The sequence below is a fragment of the Schistocerca cancellata genome, chromosome 2 (genome assembly GCF_023864275.1).
Source record: "Schistocerca cancellata isolate TAMUIC-IGC-003103 chromosome 2, iqSchCanc2.1, whole genome shotgun sequence".
NCBI lineage: Eukaryota > Metazoa > Arthropoda > Insecta > Orthoptera > Acrididae > Schistocerca > Schistocerca cancellata.
The window spans coordinates 741,487,353-741,508,701 of NC_064627.1; the positions used below are offsets into that span (position 1 = coordinate 741,487,353).

Consider the following 21,349-nt stretch of genomic DNA (forward strand, 5'->3'; position numbering starts at 1 on the left):
GGCTAAACATGCCTTGGTGCACGGCCAGCACATCTCGGCACAGTGTTACACCATCCGGGTTATCTGGATAATCCCCACTAACACCAACCTATCAGAACTCCGGAGATGGGAACTTGCCCTTCAGTATATCCTCTCTTCTCGTTATCTGCCAGGCCTCAACCTCCGCTAATTTCAAGTTGCCGCCGCTCATACCTCACCTGTCTTTCAACAACATCTTTGCCTCTGTACTTCTGCCTCGACTGACATCTCTGCCGAAACTCTTTGCCTTTACAAATGTCTGCTTGTGTCTGTGAATGTGCGGTTGGATATGGGTGTGTATGCGAGTGTATACCTGTCCTTTTTTCCCCCTAAGGTAAGTCTTTCTGCTCCCGGGATTGGAATGACTCCTTACCCTCTCCCTTAAAACCCACATCCTTTCGTCTTTCCCCCTCCTTCCCTCTTTCCTGATGAAGCAACCGTTGGTTGTGAAAGCTTGAATTTTGTGTGTATGTTTGTGTGTCTATCGACCTGCCAGCACTTTCGTTTGGTAAGTCACATCATCTTTGTTTTTAGATATATCACTATAAAAAAAAGTAGACATGAAAAAATGCACTACATTGTTCTCCTTTCATGGTGTGCCGACAGTACTAAACTTAATCCAGTGATCACTTTCAAGTGCAAAATAATGCCAAAACCTTCTGAAATACCCCAAGGTGTTGTTCACATACATGACAAAGGTTGGAAGGACAAGAGTGGTCAGAAATTATGGATTTAAACGAGTGTGGGAGAGAAGGACAGGTGCTTTATTGAAGACGATTTTTTTTCTTGTGCTAGATCAGTTTAGTAGTCATTTGAAAATTTCTGTGAAAGAGAAACTGAGACAGGAAAATACAGAGCTTGCTGTTATTCTGAGAGGACTTATTTAACAGCTGCAACCTCTTGACGTATTGATAAATAAACATTTAAAGTGTATATGAGACAAGGATGGGACAGATGGATGTTGGATGCAAACCCAACACAAATTCACGCTCAAAGGAGTTTTAAGAAGACCTACAATCAAACAAGTGTGTCAGTGTGTAAAACAGTCATGGTCTAGACTGAGAGAAGACATTATTGTTAAAACTTTCAAGACGTGTGGCATAAGTAACACACTCGATGGCAGTGAAGACCATCCTATATAGGAAGAGGACAATGATGATGACAAAGAGGAAGAAGAAGAAGAAGAAAAGGTTCAGATGATGATTTACAAGGATTTTAAAGGTCAGTACGGTTTTAAGAAATAAGAATTTATTTTAGTCTGGCTTTGCAGTCTAATGATAAAAGTGTTATTTAAAAAAAAAAAAAAAAAAGCTTAGAAATAAGGTGTGTCTTATAGTCTGTAGCATCTTATACATAAAATATGGTTGACATAACTCTAAAGCCTATCAAACAAAGCTCTCGGCCACACATGACAACAGCTCCTGGCTTGCCAAGGTCAGACTATCAGCAGCAGCGCACGATGAGACAAGTGAACTGGGTGGTAGGGTAATAAGGGGGTTGGGGTTGGGTGGTGGAGGGATAGCAAGGTGTGGGTGGGGGTTGGTAAACTGCTACTTGTGGGAGTATACAGAGACGAGGTTGGGAGACGATAGGGCAGCTAGGTGCAAGGTTAGGTGGTTGGCCGGAGGATGAGAGGGGAAGGAGAGTAGGAAAAAGACTGTGGGTGCTTTGGTGGGACAGAGGGCTGTGTAATGCTGGAACAGGAACAGAAAAGGGGGAGGTGCGTAAAGGATAACGAATAACAAAGGTTGAACCCAGGAGGGTTATGAAAACAGGCTGTGCCATCTGGATGGATAGTGTGTAGGACATTCCTCATTTCAGGACACAACGAAAGGTAGTCAAAACCATGGTGGAGAATATGATTCAGTTGCTCCAGTCGTGGTGAGTCACTAGGGGAATGCTCCTCTAGGGCAGGAAAAAACAGTGGAACTTTGGGAGGTGACCGATGACTGAAGAGATAAGGCTAGAAAGATCTGTTTTTGTACAAGGCTTGATGGGACCAATTATGATCTGTTAAGGCCTCAGTGAGACCCTTGGTGTATTCTGAGAGGGCTGGTCATCACTACAAATGCAATGGCCATGGTTGGCTAGGCTGCAGGAAGGGACTTCTTGGTATGGAATGGTTGGTTGGTTTGGGGGAGGGGACCAAACAGCGAGAGCCTCAGCCCCACCAGCTTAGGGAAGGATGGGGAAAGATATCGACAGTGCCCTTTCAAAGGAACCATCCTGGCATTTGTCTGAAGTAATTTAGGGAAATCACAGTATGGAATGTGTGGCAGCTGTCAAATTGGAGGTATTGCTGGTGGTTGGTAGGTTTGATACGGACGGAGATACTGATGTAGCCATCTTTGATGTGGAGGTCAACATCGAAAAAGGTGGCATATTGAGTTGACGAGGACCAGGTGAAGCGAATGGGGGAGAAGGTGTTGAGATTCTGGAGAAATGATGATAGGGTGTCTACACCATCGATCCAGATCACGAAGATGTCGTCAGTGCATCTGAACCAGGTGAGGGGTTTGGGATTCTGGGAGGTTAGAAGCAATTCCTCTAGATGGCCCATGAACAGGCTGTCATAGGATGGTGTCAAGTGGATTCCCATAGCATTACTCAGGATTTGTTTGTAGATGATGCCACAAAAGAGAAGTGATTGAGGGTGAGGATATAGTTGATCATAGTGACTAGGAAGGAGGTTGTACATTTGGAATCATTGATGATGACGATGAAGTCCCATACTCCATGCCAGAGTGTAGAGGACGATGCGGGAGACCCGCACCGCTGTACTAGGCAAGGTTCTAGTGGAGGTGGTTGGCCATTGCCTTCCTCCGACCGTAATGGGGATGAATGATGATGATGATGATGATGATGATGATGATGAAGAGGACACAACACCCAGTCATCTCGAGGCAGGTGAAAATCCCTGATCCTGCCAGGAATCGAACCCGGGACCCCTTGCTCGGGAAGTGAGAAAGCTACTGTGAGACCATGAACTGTGGAATCATTAGGGCTAAAGGTAGTGTTCATTAGCAGCAACGCCATAGGCATTAGGGATGTTAGTGTAAAAAGAGGTGGCATCAATAGTGACAAGCAGGGCACCATGTAGTAAAGGAACAAGAACGGTGGAGAGTCGGTGGAGGAAATGGTTATTATCTTTTGTATAGGGTGTGGGTAATAGGCTGAAGGTGTGGGTGTATGAGAGCACACATTCTCTTGGTGGGGGCACAGTAATGGGCCAAGTTAGGGAGTCCTGGGTGGTTGGGTTTGTGGAAGCATGTAGAAGGGTTCAGTGCAGGGAGTAGTAGTGGTGAGCAGAGGTGACTCCAGGGAAAGGTTCTGGGATGGGCCTGAGGATTAGAGGAGAGACCGGAGATCCTCCTGGATTTCTGGAATGGGGGCACTGTGGCAGGGTTTGTAGGTGGATGAATCTGACAGCAGGCGGAGTCCTCTCATGTAATCCTTGCAGTTCAAAACATCAGTGGTAGAGCCTTTGTCAGCAGGTAGGACTATAAAGTTGGGATCAGTTTTCAGGTGGTGGATTGCGGTTCTTTCTGTGGATGTAAGGGTAGCTTGCATGTTGAGGATTTGGGGAATGAGGGTAATGCAGAGTTCGAGGTTAAGAAATTCTGAAAAGTTGGGGGCAGTGGGTGTGGATCACATTGGATGGGGGAGCAAACTAAGTCAGGCCCAGAATCCCAAGCCCCTACACCTGGTTCAGATTCATTAATGATGTTTTCATGATCTGGACTGAGGGTGAGGACACCCTATCAACATTCCTCCAGAACCTCAATGCCTTCTCCCACATTCGCTTCAAATAGTCCTCCTTAACCTGACAATCCACCTTCCTCAATGTTGCCTTTGTCTCAAAGATGGCTACATCAGTACCTCCATTCATACCACACCTACCAACCAACAGCATCACGTCCTGATGACAGTTACCACCCATTCCATACCATGAAGCCTAGCCGCCCATAGCATCGCATGTGCAATGGCAAGCAGTTCCTCTTGAAATATACCAAGGGTCTCACTGAGGCCTTCACAGACCATAATTATACCCCCCACCCAACCTTGTACAAAAACAGATCTCCTGTGCCTTATCTCTCCGTTCACCCATCCCCTCCCAAAGTCCCACTGTCTGGCCTCAGCTGAGCATTCCCTCATGAATGTCCTACCCACTGTCCATCCCACACCTCCACAGTGGTATTCCGCTGCCCACTAAACATACACAATATCCCCGCTCCCAACCCGTTGCCTCAGGGCTCATATACCTGTAATAGAACTGAATGCATCACCTGGCGCATACATCCTCCCACCACCGCCTACTTCAGTTCAGTCACAAGCACCACTTATCCCATCAAAGGGAGGGCTACCTACGAAACCAGTCATGTGATTTACAAGCTAAGCTGCAACCACTGTGCTGCATTCTATGTGGGCTTGACAACCAACAAGCTGTCTGTCTGCATTGATGGTCACCGACAAACTATTGCCAAGAAACAGCTAGACCACCCAGTTGCTGAGCACACTGCCCAACATGATGTTCTTCATTTCGATGACTGCTTCACAGCCTGTGCCATCTAGATTCTTCCCACCAACACCAGCTTCCCTGAACTGCGTAAGTGGGAACACTCCCTACAATACATGCTATGTTCCCCTAACCCTCCTGGCCTCAACCTTAATTAGTCATTGTCCTTTAGCCACCTATCCCCTCCCTGTTCCATTCCAGCACTACACACCCTTCTAATCCACAACTGCACCAACAATCTTTTTTTTTCACTTGTTCCTCCTACCACCCCCCCCCCCTCCCTTTTCCCCTGCCCTCCATATAACCTCCTGACTGAACCTGGCTGCCCTACCTTCTCCCCACCTTGTCCCTGTATATTCTCACAAGCAGCACTTCACTGCTGCCACCCCTATGCTGCTATCCATTCCCATCCCCACCCCAGCCTCCTCCTTACCTAGACCACCCAGTTTGCTTCCCTCATCATGCATTGCTGCTCGTTGTCTGGCCGGCCTTGGCAGCTAGAGACTGTGGTCATGTGTGTGTGAGTTGCATTTGTGTGAGTGAGTGTATGTTGTCTAATTCTGATGAAGGCCTGTTTGGCCGAGAGCATCGTTTGGCAGTCGTTTTGTTGTGCTTATCTGTGACACAGCGCCTCCACTTGTTTCTTTTAAAGTAGATTTGGGCCTGGGGAACAGATAAAAGTCAGTTGGTGCTAGGTCACTTGAATAAGCTGATTGGTCTAACACTGGGATTCTGTACGTAGATAGAAAACTCTTACCAGACAATGCAGCATGAACTGATGTGTTGTCTTGATGCAGAATCCATAACTTTTTCTTTTACAATTGAGGTCCTACCTCAAGGCAGTAATGTTGATTAATAGTATGAACTTCAGGAACCCAATAAGATACAAAGTTCCATGAACATCGAAAAAATCAATCATCACCATCTTGAATCCTGATTTGCTCATTTGAGCTTTTTTCGCTCTCAGTGAAGCTGGGCTCTTCCAGTGCATGGATTGGCACTTAGTTTCTGGATCATGAGTGAATAACTAGTATTCAACACATTTTCATTCTTTCCAAGAAAATAGGATCATTTTGAATGGCATTCATGGTGTCACTACAAAGATTTTCATGTGCTTCTTTTTGTTCGATTGTGAAATTTTTGGTACCACTTTGACACCCACTTTTATGATGTTAAACTGGTTACATAAAATTTGTCTTACATATTCTTTGTCAATTCCCACAGTTTCAGCAATCAATCATATACTCAACCAGGTCAGATGAAATCAGATTACCTATTTTTTCAATATTTTCATCTGTTTTTGATGTTGAAGGTTTTCCTGAGGATGAGTCATCTTCAACATCATCTCGGCCATCTTGTAACTCATGTACACAATAAATTGTCTTCTCAATACACTTCTTTTGGTAAGAGATAGGTTTAAGTAAAAGTTTTTTCCAAGTTTCATGTGAAACTCCATGACAAATTGGTACTCTAGTATTACACATATCACTTTTCTGGGAAAACAAAAAAACCGGCTCTCAGACAAATGAAGGCCATGATCACACTGATTTGCCTGCAGACGCCAAAGATGTCACATCTGACAGAAGGCTTCACACCTCACAGCTACTGGTTGTGCATCTTTGATGCATGCATACTTACTCTGTGACAGCATCAGTCCAGTTAATTTATAGCCATCACTTCATAAACTAATTTGTTATATTTCTAAATTTGACAGCAGTTTTCAAGAAAGCACATCTTCTCTTCCTTTTACTGTTCATCCCCTAACTGAAAGTGAAGTCATCAGAGGTAGGGCAGGACAGAAAATTTGGTGTTGTATGATGGACTTTATAAATTAAGTAATAAAGATGTAATATAAAATCTTTAATAGTACAAAAACCATCATTCTGAAACAAGATACACTGTACATTGTCAGTTTTCTCTCAAGAGTTTATTTATGTAACAAATATAGGTTGATGATGAAACTTTAAAAGTTTAATGTTAGGGAAAACTGCAAAGGTTCATCATCCTCAATATAATATCACAGCATTAGGTGGTGTACTTTCCTGCAATTTCGAGCATTTCCCTCACACTTAATATTTTCTCTCTTGGCTTGCCATGCTTTGCTCCTCTTCGTTTTTCTTCTTTATCAATGGCTTCCCAACCAGCAAAACTTACAGTTTGTATTCCTAAAATAGAAAGAATAGTGCTGTGTACACAACAGAATGTGTAATACAAAACTGCCGAAAATCTTTACTCATAAAAAAATAGCATTCAAAAATAACAAGTATGGTAGTTTTTTGCTTCATTTTCATAATAACAATTTTATAAGTAAGGTTGCTGCATATTATGTATCACTATTACTTCTTTTATACTTATTTCAGAACTAATATACCCTTTGTACACACTTTCTAACACACACTGTAAAGCAGAACAACAGTAAGACTCTTGAATTTTCAGTCTAGTTATACTTGCACGTTCTAAAAGGGCATATCACAAGTAATACTTTTCAACATTTTATGCTGATACACAGTAAATGGAACACACATTTCAAAGGCTGGATGTTACTGCTAGTTCCACCAGAATTTGACAGGTATTATTAGCAAGACAATCTAATAAAACTTCATCTGTCATGGGAAACATACAAGCTGTGTTACTGAATTTGTTTAGAAACTCACTTGTGCCCTTAGTAAAGATTAAAGGGGAAGATGCCGCAGTTACAAGTGCAGTGGGGCAGTAGGATGTGTGTTAGTGAACTGTTAATACTGTGAGTCACAATTTCATTCAATGAATGATTTATTTATCCATAAGAAGCCATTTCCAGACATCTACATTATTTGTGCACTTAATATATTCTTCTTCATGTTTTTTAAATGTGTGAAAGCAATTTCCTAATATGAAAAGATAAGTCTCAGGTTCAATGAACATAACTTATTACATTAACCCAATGTTCGCAATAGGATCCCACTGTATAAGGGGTGTTCAAAAAGAAACGAGCCAGATTCATAATTACAGAAACCAGTAACTGTATGTTAGAAGTATTGACCCTGGCTGTTGAAACACTGGTCCCACTGTGACACATGGCAATGAATGGCTGTCTCATTAAGTTCCCGGGGCTGCGATGTTAACCAGATCTGCATGTACAGCTGGATGTCGGAGGTGAATCATTTGCCCTCAGAGCCTTTTTAAGGTGACCAAAAATGGCGTAATAATAGGGAGACAGGTCTGGATTATATGGAGGGTGGCTGAGAACCTCCCATTTGAATTTCTATAGGACTGCTGTGACTGTGTTTGCTTTGTCGTGGAGCAGAATGACCCCACAGGTGAGACTGCGTGGTCATTTTGATTTGATCGCTTGGCGAGGGGTGGTCAAGGTTTGTGAGTAATGCTGGGCATTCACTGTCATTCTGTGGTGCAAGAAGTGAATCAGAAGGAGACTATCTTGGTCCCCTCAAAAAGGCTCTGAGGGGACAAACGATTCACCTCAGACGATGATGTCCTGCTGTATATGCGGAACTGGTTAACATCACAGCCTCGGGAATTTTATTAGACAGCTATTCACCACCTTGTGTCACAGTGGGACAAGTGTCTCAATAGCCAGGGTCAATACTTCTAACGTGTACAGGTATTGGTTTCTGTAATCATGCCTCCGGCTCATTTATTTTTGAATGCCCCTTATACTAATGCCTGAAATCTAGTTTACCCGTACTCAAGATCTCATGAAACTGTACTCTACACTTCCTGACACTGTTGCTCCAAGTACTTGAGTAACATGATTGACTACTCTGAACATACTGTGGCAAACAAGTATCATTATCATTCTTTTACTTAATTTATGCATATAGCAGCATTCTACATTTCACATCATTATGCATGGCAAACCAGCATTTGTTTCAAGCCATAATCATATTTTGGGACAGACTTGTTTCTAAATTAGTCGTAGTTTGCTACACAAAACTGCAAGTATTCTGCTATTGAAATCAACTGTGGTGTAGAGTTAGTACCTTTGATTAGTAGTCAAAATGCCCTAGGTTTGAGATTCAGTACCAACCATAACTTAAATTTTGAATAAAAGTCATTAGAGGTGTCAGTCAAAGACTTCCAGGATAAACAGCCACACTCTTTTTGCCAAAGCCTTGTCAAAGGAGGCAGAGGAACGGACAGAGGTTCAGGGCACTTTCTTGTCCTAGAGATGGAAAACTGCTCTTAGCATGCAAAAGAATCAGCTGTGATCAATGGCATGAGTATGCAGAAGGCAACGGAAATCAATGCATTAAGGAGACACTCTACCCTAAAATTTCAAATTTTTTTTTTTCAAAAAAAATTTAATGGCTGTTGTATATGTTTGGAGTGCTTACTTTTATACCCCAAAATAATTTGGCTTTAATCAGATCATAAATATGTCTAAGAAATATTTGAAGTATGGACTGTCCGAGGAGGAATGGTGCACTAGAGGGCATACCAGTAATTTCAGTATAGGATGTGCTGTTGATGTTCTGACTGACCTTATCATGGATTCTGAAGTGATGCCAGAATAGCGTTGAAATGGAATTGGAGAAAAGCTGCAGATACTACAACAACTGAGAAACATTAGTGTGTCAACCACGTAGGAAGTGTCTTCGGTCTTTGCAACATGGTGAAGGAATATATTGCAAAAGGAATAACTCTGGAAGGAAAGTAACCTGCAATTGTCAATAATGTCCCAGATGTAAACAGCACGAAGTCGGCAGTGATGCTACACTGTATCAGAGTATGAGCACTGACAAAAAACCAAAGCATAAAAAATGACCAAGAAGTGAAGTGTCATGTTGTTCTTACAATAGGAGCATTAGGCGAAGTACCAGGATCTCACAGAGATAATATTCACACTCCCCTTAGTACAGATGTCATGGTCAAGATAGCACCTTTCTGTCAAGTCTTGCATCTGATGCACTACTGGCAAGATGCACTGATAGCAATACACGAAGTGCAAATGACAGTTTGGGCAGTGTCATTTGGTGCATGTGTCACAGAGAAATTCTTGTGCGTAAAAAGAAGATACTTTTGCATCTTGTAGAAGCTGTTTCCAGTTAAATATGGAATGTTTGAAGACTGAAGAGAGCAGAAGTCCCAGTTCTCCTTTATCACCCTGTGAGAAGACAACTTGCTTATCTGGAGATCAACAATGGATCAAGAAGTTTACAAGATGCTGTATGGAGAAGGAAAAATTCAAGAAAAAAAGTTATCCTGGCCTTGAAGTTACAACAAGAAGTCTTACTGGATCAGGAAGGGAAAATGTATGGGGCTTGTGAATTTTAATGGGTATGTGCCTTACACTAGCATTCATTTTTTAGTGTAATTTTAAAATCCATTTTACCATAAGTTTGTGTTTTTAGATTTACAGCTGACTTCTTTTATCCTTACTATTGGCCAGTCTCAATGAAATCTTTGCAGGAAGTAGTCTTGAGATATCAAGTGGTTATAACTAAAATGATGGTGTTCTGATTGCTGAAGTCAGGCTGTATACATTGTAGAAAACTGAAACATCGTAGTTATGTTCATGGCATATGCTGAAAAAAAAAAAAGATAGTTCCACTTTCTGCCACCAGGTGAAAATGTGGTGCTGTAAGCACTCAGAATGAGATGTGGGTGTAGGAAAAGGGGAGAACAATCAAACACATGATAATGGTGGTTCTGTCGTGTTTATTATAATGTGGTCACTAGTTACAACATGTGTTCAGTATGGTCTCACAACTCAGCAACATGCAGCATCCATAACATGGCATGGTCAACAGTTGCTCGCAGCATATGTGATATAATCAGAGCAATAGGTCATCGTATGCTATCCTTCACTTCAGGAAGAGTCCAGATACATCCCTGATAGACATGATCTTTCAGATAGAAGTCACATGAATTTTGGTCAAAGGATCTAGGTCACACATCTTGAATTTGTCTAGAGGTGATGTGGTTGTTACTGAAGGTATAATGAAGCAAATCTTTCACCTGGCAAACTATGTGTGGTGTTGCCCCTTCTTGCTTAAAAATAGTCATGTGGACACAGTTTCATTCTTGCAAAGCTGGAATCGTGTTGCACAAGGGGGGTCCTTATAACATGCAGGTGTCACTGTACACGAAACAGGCCCACAGGGTGTCATTTCCTGGAATAAAAATGGACTTAGAATGAAGGAGCATGTGAAACCAAATGACACAGCCACATAAGCTGAGTGCAGTGGGTGTTCCTGCACAACATACGTCTGAATAGAACCCTACGTGCAACAATTCTATGCATTCACAGCACCGTACAGAGTAAAATGTGCCTTGTCTATGGAAAGAATATTTCCCAGCCACATGTCATCCATTTCCATTCATGCCAAAAAACGAAGGGCAAAATCACACCATTGTAGCCTATCTTGGGATTTCATTTTGTGCACATTCTTAATCTTGTACGGATACAGTGTAAAATATACCACAAAATATTTTTAAACTGTTGAACAGGAGAGACACAACTTCCATGACACAGTTTGAGCATTGACTGCAGAATCTGAGGCATGTGCTGCATGGTCGGCTATAGCTACAGCAACTTCATCAACAAGTGCCATGGAAATGGGACTCCATCCACTCCCTGCTGTACCACCTAATTCGCTTTTTCTTCAAATATCTTGATTATATTCTATAGCCCATTTATTGACATGGTGCCTCTTCACAGCTGTTTCTGTTGGTGATATTCCCACAATGCATGGTCTTTCTCATCAATAGCCATTGCATTTCATACGGAAAAATTCAATCACCTGAACCCTTTACACCAACAGTCACTTTACAAAAGAAATCAACACGTTGCCAAGCAACAAAAAACATAGTGGCATCAAAACAGGAAACATTTCAAATTCTGACAGCTTACAGCTGGTGGCAAAAAGCGTAACTATTATTTTTTTCTGCGCACTTCACAAGTGCGACGATTAACGAATGTACCTACAATGTTTCAACATCCTGCGATGTGTACAGCCCACATTGCAGCACTTTGAACACAGTCAGTTTGATTACAACAACCTGGTATTTGCATAGTTCTACACATTAATAGCATTGAAAATATACTTTGTTATTATCACATTTATGTACTGGTAATGAAAGAAAATTTAAGTTTGAAATTTAAGAAAAGATACTGAAAATAAATTAATAACATTTCTCATAAAATGAATGCATAGAATGGTTGAACTATGTCTTGTGAATCTTCTTGAAAAAACAAGACTGTGAAAATTGAGATCTGGGTACCAAATGTTGATTTTCAAAAATAATATTAAAAATCACATTAAAATTCAAAACTCAAACACCAACGAAGTTCTAGACTTCAAAACTAGGATGTAGCAATTTATTTACATGATAGACAGGATTTTGAAATTTGGTTGAAATGTGGGAAAGGAGAAGAAAAGCAAAATTTTGGGGTGGAATCTCCCCTTAAAGACGCTTATTATGTATCCACAGGACAAGTGGCCTGTACCTGAAAAATTGTCATGACGCTCTATCCATTGGCAAAAAAATCCAGATTTGTTACCCATTCCAGTCTTCAGGAGGAAACAGTCACAGAAGAGATAACCATGAGAAAATATTGAAAAATCAATGAAAAGGTAACACACTATGAGTCACAGCATGGAATGTCAGAAATCTAAATGTGGTAGGCAAACTAGGAAGCCTGAAAAGAGAAATGCAGAAGCTCAGTCTAGATATTATTGGGATTTGTGAAGTGAAATGGAAAGAAGATAATAATTTCTGGTCATATGAACATAAGGTAGTATCTACAGCAGCAGAAAATGGTATAACTGGAGTAAGATTAGTTATGAATAAGAATGTAGGGAAAAGAGCATGTTACTTTGAAGAATTCAGTGACAGGATCATTCTCATCATAATCTACAGCAAAGCAACACCAATAACACTAGTTCAAATATAAATGCCAATGTCACAAACAGAAGATAAAGGGATATTAAAAGTATATGAGAAGGATATTGAATGGATAATTCAGTACATGGGAGAATGTGTGTTCAGTAGTACAGATGAGAGGGGAGAATGACTAATAGAGTTCTGCAGCAAATTTCAACTAGATATAGTAAATACACTGTTGTTGTGGTTCTTAAAAAAAATAATAATAATAAATAAAAAAAGAACATCACAGGAGGAAAAGGCTTGGAACACTGGAAGATACGAGATGGATTACAACATAGTCAAACACAGATTCAAAAATCATATATTGGATTGTGAAGTGTACACAGGAGCAGATAGAGACTCAGGTCACAATGTAGTAATGATGAAGAGTAGGCTGAAGTATAAGAGAATCATCAGGAAGAATCAACTTGGAAAGAAACTGAATACTGAAGTACTGAGGAATAGTGAAGCACATTCTTTAAGATGAAATACTATGACAATGAATACCGCAGAAAGTTGTTCAGTTGAAAAGCAATGGATATCTCTAGAAAGGGAAATCACAGAAGTTGGACAACAAATATAGATGCAAGTAACATAACTGTGAAGAAACCTTGAGTAACAGAATAAATACTTCAACTGATTGATGCTAGAAAAAAAAATGCTCAGGCAGAAACAGGAGTGCAGCAATATTAAGTCACATAAGAATAAAATATGTGGGATGTGTAGGGAAGTTAAGGTGATATGGCTGTAGGAAAAATGTGAATAAATGGAAAGTGAATTGTTGGAAGGGCAGGTCTAACATACAGAACAGCCAAAATAGCTTTGGTGAGATTAAAAGCAAAGCAGCCAACATTAAGATTCCAAGATGAATTCCCCTGGTGGAGAAAAGAGCGGCGAGGATGAAAGAGTATCCTGAAAGCCTCTACAAGAGGGAAGAACAGTTTGATAATGTGATAGAAGAAGAACTGAGAATCAATATGGATGACATAGGTGATCCAGCATTACAGTCACAGGTTAACAGGCTTTAGGAAACAAGATCAAACAAGGCTGAAGGCATAGATAATATTTGTTCAAAATTTCAAGAAACTTTGGCGAAGTGGCAACCAAATAACTGTTCGAGTTGCTGTGTAGAATATATGGGAAAGGTGATATGTGAATTTCAGAAAAATTTCATCCACACAATCCTATAGATAGCAAGGGCAGATAAGTGCAAAAACTGTTGTATAATCAGCTTAACAGTTCATGCGTCAAAGTTGCTGACAAGAATAATGTATAGAAGAATGAAAAGGAAAATTGAGTGTCTGTTAGATGACAATAACTTTGGCTTTAGGAAACCTAAAGCCACCGCAGAGGCAGATCTGACACTGTGCTTGATAATGGACGCAAGACTTACGAAAAATCAAGGCACTTTCAAAGGATTTTCGATCTAGAAAAAGCATTTGACAATGGAAAATAGTGCTAAATGTTCAAAATTCTCACAAAACTAGGTGTAAGTATAGGAAAAGGCAGGTAATATACATTATGTGTAATAACCAAGAAGGAACAGCAAGAATTGAAGTACAGAAACAATGTGCTCAGATTAAAAAAGGGGTAAGATAAGGGTGCAGTGTTTCTCTCCTACAGTTAAGCTTGTATATTAAAGAAGAAATTATTGAAATAAAAGTTTCAATAGTGAGATTAAAATTCAGTGATGACATTGCTATCCTCAATGGAAGTGAGAAAGAATTACAGGACACGTTAATCAAAATGATCAGTCTACTGAGCACAGCATATGAACTGAGAATAAACCCAGAAAACATGAAAGTGATGAGGAGTGGCAGATATGACATAAGTGATAAAATTAACATCAAACGAGGTAGACAAAATGAAGGAATTTGCCTACCTTGGAAGCAAAATAGTGTATGAAAGATAAAGCAAAGATGAGATAAAAAGCAGATAAGAACAGTCAAAAAGGGCATTCCTGCCCAAAAGAAATCTAATAGTATCAAACAATGGCCTTAATTTGCGAAAGAAATTTCTGAGAATGTATGTTTGGAGCACAGCATCTTATGGAAGTGAATCATGGACTATGGGGAAGTCAAGAAAAAGAAAACTGAAATGCCTGAGATGTGATTCTACACAAGGGTGTTGAAAATTAGGTGGACTGATAGGATTAGGAATGATGAAGTTCTCCATAGAATAGGTGAGGATAGAAATATGTAGAAAATGTTAACAAAAAGAAGGGGCACGATAGTAGGACATGCGATAATACTTCAGGGAATAACTTCCATGATAGTAGAGGGAGCTGTAGAGGGTAAAAATTGCAGGGGAAGATCGAGACTGGAATACACTGAGGCCTCATAAAGCCATGGGATAGCAATATTTACATATAAAGATGGTGGTAGACCACATACACAAGTTATAAAAGAGCAGTGCATTGGTGGAGCTGTCATTTGTACTCAGTTGAGTCATGTGAGTAAGTTACTAATGTGATTGTGGCCATATGACAGGAACTAACAGACTTTTAACTGCAGAACAGTAGTTGGAGCTAGATGCATAGGACATTCCATTTCAGAAATCATTAGGGAATTCAGTATTCTGTGATCCATAGTGTCAACATAGTGACGAAAATACCACACTTCACACATTATCTCTCACCACAGACAATGCAGTGGCCAACGGCCTTCACTTAACGCCTGTGAGCAGCATCGTTTGAATAGAGTTGTCACTCCTAGACAGACACTGCATGAAATAACTGCTGTAGTTAATGTGTATGTATCCTTTAGGACAGCGTGGTGAAATTTGGCAGTAATGAGCTGTGTCAGCAGATGACTGACGTGAATGCCTCTGCTAATAACACGACATCACCCGCAGCACCTCTCCCGGGCTCATGACCATATTGGTTGGACCCCGACTGGAAAACTATCGACATCTACATCTACATGATTACTCTGCAATTCACATTTAAGTACTTGGCAGAGGGTTCATCGAACCACAATCATACTATCTCCCTACCATTCCACTCCCGAACAGCGAGCGGGAAAAACGAACACCTAAACCTTTCTGTTCGAGCTCTGATTTCTCTTATTTTATTTTGATGATCATTTATGTTAGGCTCAACGAAATATTTTCGCATTCGGAAGAGAAAGTTGGTGACTGAAATTTCGTAAATAGATCTCGCTGCGACGAAAAAGTCTTTCCTTTAATGACTTCCATCCCAACTTGTATATCATATCTGCCACACTCTCTCCCCTATTACATGATAATACAAAATGAGCTGCCCTTTTTTGCACTCTTTCGATGCCCTCTGTCAATCCCACCTGATAAGGATCCCACACAGCGCAGCAATATTCTAACAGAGGACGAACGAGTGTAGTGTAAGCTGTCTCTTTAGTGGACTTGTTGCATCTTCTAAGTGTCCTGCCAATGAAACGCAACCTTTGGCTCGCCTTCCCCACAATATTATCTATGTGGTCTTTCCAACTGAAGTTGTTCGTAATTTTAACACCCAGGTACTTAGTTGAATTGACAGCCTTGAGAATTGTACTATTTATCGAGTAATCGAATTCCAACAGATTTCTTTTGGAACTCATGTGGATCACCTCACACTTTTCGTTATTTAGCGTCAACTGCCACCTGCCTCACCATACAGCAATCTTTTCTAAATCGCTTTGCAACTGATACTGGTCTTCGGATGACCTTACTAGACGGTAAATTACAGCATCATCTGCGAACAGCCTAAGAGAACTGCTCAGATTGTCACCCAGGTCATTTATATAGGTCAGGAACAGCAGAGGTCCCAGGACGCTTCCCTGGGGAACACCTGATATCACTTCAGTTTTACTCGATGATTTGCCCTCTATTACTACGAACTGCAACCTTCCTGACAGGAAATCATGAATCCAGTTGCACAACTGATACAATACCCCGTAGGCCCGCAGCTTGATTAGAAGTCGCTTATGAGGAACAGTGTCAAAAGCGTTCCGGAAATCTAGAAATACGGAATCAACTTGAGATCCCCTGTCGATAGCGGCCATTACTTCGTGCGAATAAAGAGCTAGCTGCGTTGCACAAGAACGATGTTTTCTGAAACCATGCTGATTACGTATCAATAGATCGTTCCCTTCGAGGTGATTCATAATGTTTGAATACAGTATATGCTCCAAAACCCTACTGCAAACCGATGTCAATGATATAGGTCTGCAGTTCGATGGATTACTCCTACTACCCTTCTTAAACACTGGTGCGACCTGCGCAATTTTGCAATCTGTAGGTATAGATCTATTGGTGAGCGAGCAGTTGTATATGATTGCTAAGTAGGGAGCTATTGTATCAGCGTAATCTCAAAGGAACCTAACCGGTATACAATCTGGACCTGAAGACTTGCCCGTATCAAGCGATTTGAGTTGCTTCGCAACCCCTAAGGTATCTACTTCTAAGAGACTCATGCTAGCAGCTGTTCATGTTTCAAATTCTGGAATATTCCATTCGTCTTCACTGGTGAAGGAATTTCGGAAAACTGCGTTCAATAACTCCGCTTTAGCGGTACAGTCGTCAGTAACAGTACCATCGGCACTGCACAGTATTGACTGTGTCTTGCCGCTTGTGTACTTTACATATGACCAGAATTTCTTCGGATTTTCTACCAAATTTTGAGACAATGTTTCGTTGTGGAATCTATGGCCTGGTCATATGAGTCCCGATTTCAGTTGGGAACAGCTGATGGTAGGGTCTGAATGTGTTGCAAACTGCATAAAGCCATGGACACAGATTGTCAAAGAGGCACTGTGAAAGCTGGTGATGGCTCCATAATGGTGTGGGCTGTGTTTACATGGAATGGATGGGGTCCTCTGGTCCAACTGAACCGATCATTGACTGGAAATGGTTATGTTCAGGTACTTGGCGATCATTTGCAGCCCTTCACGGACTTCCATGTCCCCAAACAATGATGGAAATTTTATGGATGACAATGCGCCATGTTAACCACAATTGATTTCAAGAATATTCTGAACAATTTGAGTGTCTGACATGAATCCCACTGAACATTTATGGGACATAATCAACAGGTCAGTTCATGCACTAAATCCTGCACCAGCAACACTTTCAGAATAGTGGACAGTTATAGAGGCAACATGGCTCAATATTCCTGCAGGGAACTTCCAATGACTTGTTGAGTCCATGCAACATCGAGCTGCTCCACTGCGCTGGGCAAAAGGAGGTACGTCACGGAATTAGGAGGTATCCCATGACTAGATCAGGCAAGTAATTTAGGACTTTGGGTGTAAGTGCTACTCTGAGACGAAGATGTTTGCACAGGAGAGGAAATTGTGGTGGCCCACAAGAAACTGTCAGGTGACTGATGAGCAGCTAATGTCATATAAGTAAAATGGGCCATAAACAAATTAATCTAGTTACGTTACTTGACATTTAATTACTCAATACACTGAGTTACTTTCTCTGTTAAGAGACATTATATCCAGTGGGAACATTATTTGTTCATTTATTTGTCTCTTCCTCTCTCTTTTTATTTATTTTACTAGACGATAGGTATGTATAAATAACTTCAGAAACTAAAGGAAAACTGAATTTATCAAAACCAAAATAAATAAATATCTTGTGGCTCATGGTCTGATGATTCAGTTTGACACCATTTCAGCACCTTGTTTGCAAATTGTGCTGTATATTTAGTAAAGCAAAAACAAGATGATTTTCTTGTTGTTGCGGCTCCCAAAAACCTGTACTTACTACTACAGAAAGGTTTATTCTGGAATAAATAGCATTAGAAATTAAATTATGTGCTATAATAATGCAGCAGAGAAAAAGAAAAGTAAGATAAAAACAGTCTGCCTGGCAATTCCAGGATGAAAATGAGAATTTTCAGTGAATTATGTACTAGGATGCTGAAAGTACAACAGCACACAGTGGGAAAAAAGACCTTTGGTGAATAGAAGTGAATTATAATCCTTGGATGGCAGAACTACAACTATCAACAGTGTAAAAGACAAATAACTTAAAAAAAAGCTGCAAATGTTATTTTATAAACGTCTCTGCTGCATGTCATAAATTAAATACAACAAACTTCCTAACTCCTTTAAAATGTAATATCAACACAAGATATGGTAAAACGAAAACTGGAACCTTGGAACCTTACTGAGATGAAAGATTGTAATTTAGTCAAACATTCATTTCCTCATATTTCATTCCCTCATAACATACTGTAGATCTCATCCTGAAAATAGACTTCTAGGGATGTGGAATGAGTCTAATTCTACATTAACAAAGAGAAGCAGCTATTAAAATTGTGGAGCTGAGTCACTGACCATTACTTATCTCCACGAGCTGTAATATTTAATGCTGCCCACAGACACACATAAAATTTGTTGCAGTAGTGGTCTTAAGTCCAAAGGCTAATTTGATGCAGCTCTTCATGATAATACATTCTGTGCAAGTCTCTTAATAGCTGCGTAACTACTGCAACCTACATCCATTTAAACCTGCTTACTCTATTCAAGCATTGCTGTCCCTATACAATTTTTATATCCCACACGTCCCTCTGTTACCAAATTGTATCCTATGCTTTGTATCCAGTTGTGCCAAAAATTTATTTTTTCTCCAGTTTGATTAAGTGCTTCATTAGTTACTTGATATACCCATCAAATCTTCAAAATTCATGTGACACATAAAAAAATGTTTGTCTCCCCTCGTCTTCTTACAAGGTGGGTCCCATTCTGGACTCTGAGTTACCTGCTCTACTTTATTATCTTTCCACTGGTAAACCTCTCTCCTCACCGATGAAAGAAATAATAGTTCAGAAAGCTAGGATAGTGTCATGTATTATTTTATTTGTCTGTTGGTAGTACTGAATATTTAGCCAACAAAAGTAAGAAGGTGCACTGGCCAGCAATTCTGTCACATAACTTTTGAGTTTTCTCATGTGAATTTTCCTACTGATACCATTAACCACTTTTCTTCTTTTGTTTTGTTAGTGTACTTTCTGCAGTTCTTGCCTGTCGCATTTTTCATCATTTGGTGATCTTTTTCATCTTCTGTAATATGACATGTTCATCCTTCATTTGTTTAGCAATTATTGTTTTTTGTTCCAACCTTTTGCCTGTGTCCAGCGATCTTCCGTCTGTCTGTACCTGGTGTTTTCTCTCTCTCTTTCTCTCTCTCCATTATGCAATACTTCTTCCTCATTCATTGACCAGTTTTTATTGTTTTGCTTCCATTTTTGTGCTTTTAGCAATCTTCCTCCATTTCCTTGCAGTCTTTTTTGATCACACAGTGAAGGCTTTCACAACTGGCTGTCTTAGTTGCTGGTGAGTCTCCCAGGTTGTGTGGTCATGGTCCTTGAAACTATTTTGTTCCAAACATTTCATCCAGAGCTACGTAAAATATCTTTAGGGGATCCAGGAGCACAATTAAACTGTCCAAGGCAGTTCTGGATGAAAATTTGGAACAAAAAAAGTCTCATGGACCATGACCACACAACCCGGGAGACTCACCAGCATATAAGTCTTATTTCATTTCAATGACATTTGCAGTACATTAATGACTACCCCTTATTTCAGTTTTACTATTTTCTGGACATTCTTTTATCAACCAATTTGTCTCTGTAAAGGAACTATTCACATTATTACATCACTTGGTGATCTTTACTATTTTTTTTTTTTTCATTTTCAGTGACCTTTTCCAAACTTGGTAATCTTTTTTTAACAGTTCAGTGATCCTATTTCTTTTGTTTGGTGAACTTTTTCTATATGTTGATGATTTTTATTACTTAGTTATCTCTTTTCATTCACTTTCACTGTTTGGAGAACTTATCTCTCTGTAAGTCCGCCGCTCGTGGTCTCGCGGTAGCGTTCTCGCTTCCAGAGCACGGGGTCCCGGGTTCGATTCCCGGCGGGGTCAGGGATTTTCACCTGCCTCGAGATGACTGGGTGTTTGTGTTGTCCTCATCATTTCATCATCATCCAGGAAAGTGGCGAAATTGGACTGAGCAAAGATTGGATAATTGTACGGGCGCTGATAACCACGCAGTTGAGCGCCCTACAAACAAAACATCATCATCATCACATTATCTCTCTGTTTGGAGACTGTTTTCCCTCCTTTATCAAAAGTTTTTTCCTTACTTGCCTGCTGCCTTTCTGTATTTAGTGAACGTCTCCCAAATCCCAGCAGTCTCATTTACTTTTGAGCAATCTTTACAGCATATTTATTGATTATCACTTGTGTGCTTTTTATGCAAATTCTTACAACATCCAGTTTGCCTATGGACAGAAACCCTTCACCTTGCCCTACTCTTTCTTTTCTTTCAAATTCACTTTGTCTCCTGTAATACTCACAACAGGTCGGTCACCCTCATCTCGGTGTCTGAGAGACCCACACTTCTTTTCTTTTACCTTCCCCAATTTAGCCCTACTGCTCTCAGAGGAACAAACTAAAAGTTCAATGTCTAGGGTAGTATTGTGCATTTTTAAGTCTGTCTATGGGCAGTACTAGATACATCACTTCCTGGAGGTACGTTCTAGCCAGCTATTCTTTCTCACAATTTTTTACTTTTCTCCATCACCTTTTCCTTTTAGTAACATTTGCTATTAATAATTAACAATCATTAAACTGCTGTAAACTATTTTTGCTAACTCAGACTCAATACCACATAGCAGAATTAACAAAATGTGGTTATGGCAGTTGTCTTCAGGTAAAAACTGGTTTGATGCAGCTCCCTAGTACATACAGCCTTTATTTTCTTGCCCCATTTTAATAGTACTGACGATGATGACCCATCTTGGATTATCCTTCAGCAACTTTTCTCCCCATTCCATTCAGTACCTCCTCATTAGTTATATGATCTACCCATCTTATCTTCAGCATTCTTCTGTAGCACCACATTTCAAAAGCTTCTATTCTCTTCTTGTCTAAACTATTTATCATCCATGTTTCACTTCCATACATGACTACACTCAA

The 21,349-nt window shown here is 40.3% G+C and overlaps 1 protein-coding gene across 1 annotated transcript in view; it reads right to left on the reverse strand.

The window, feature by feature from the left end:
- Positions 1 to 6,379: 6,379 nt before the first annotated feature.
- LOC126162542 (NADPH:adrenodoxin oxidoreductase, mitochondrial) overlaps positions 6,380 to 21,349 on the reverse strand; it is a 65,229-nt gene continuing 50,259 nt past the window's right edge. Inside the window, exon 8 of the mRNA XM_049919122.1 lies at positions 6,380 to 6,699. Coding sequence (XP_049775079.1) covers positions 6,560 to 6,699 — 140 coding nt within the window. The 3' untranslated portion in view covers positions 6,380 to 6,559. The remainder of the gene's footprint in view (positions 6,700 to 21,349) is intronic.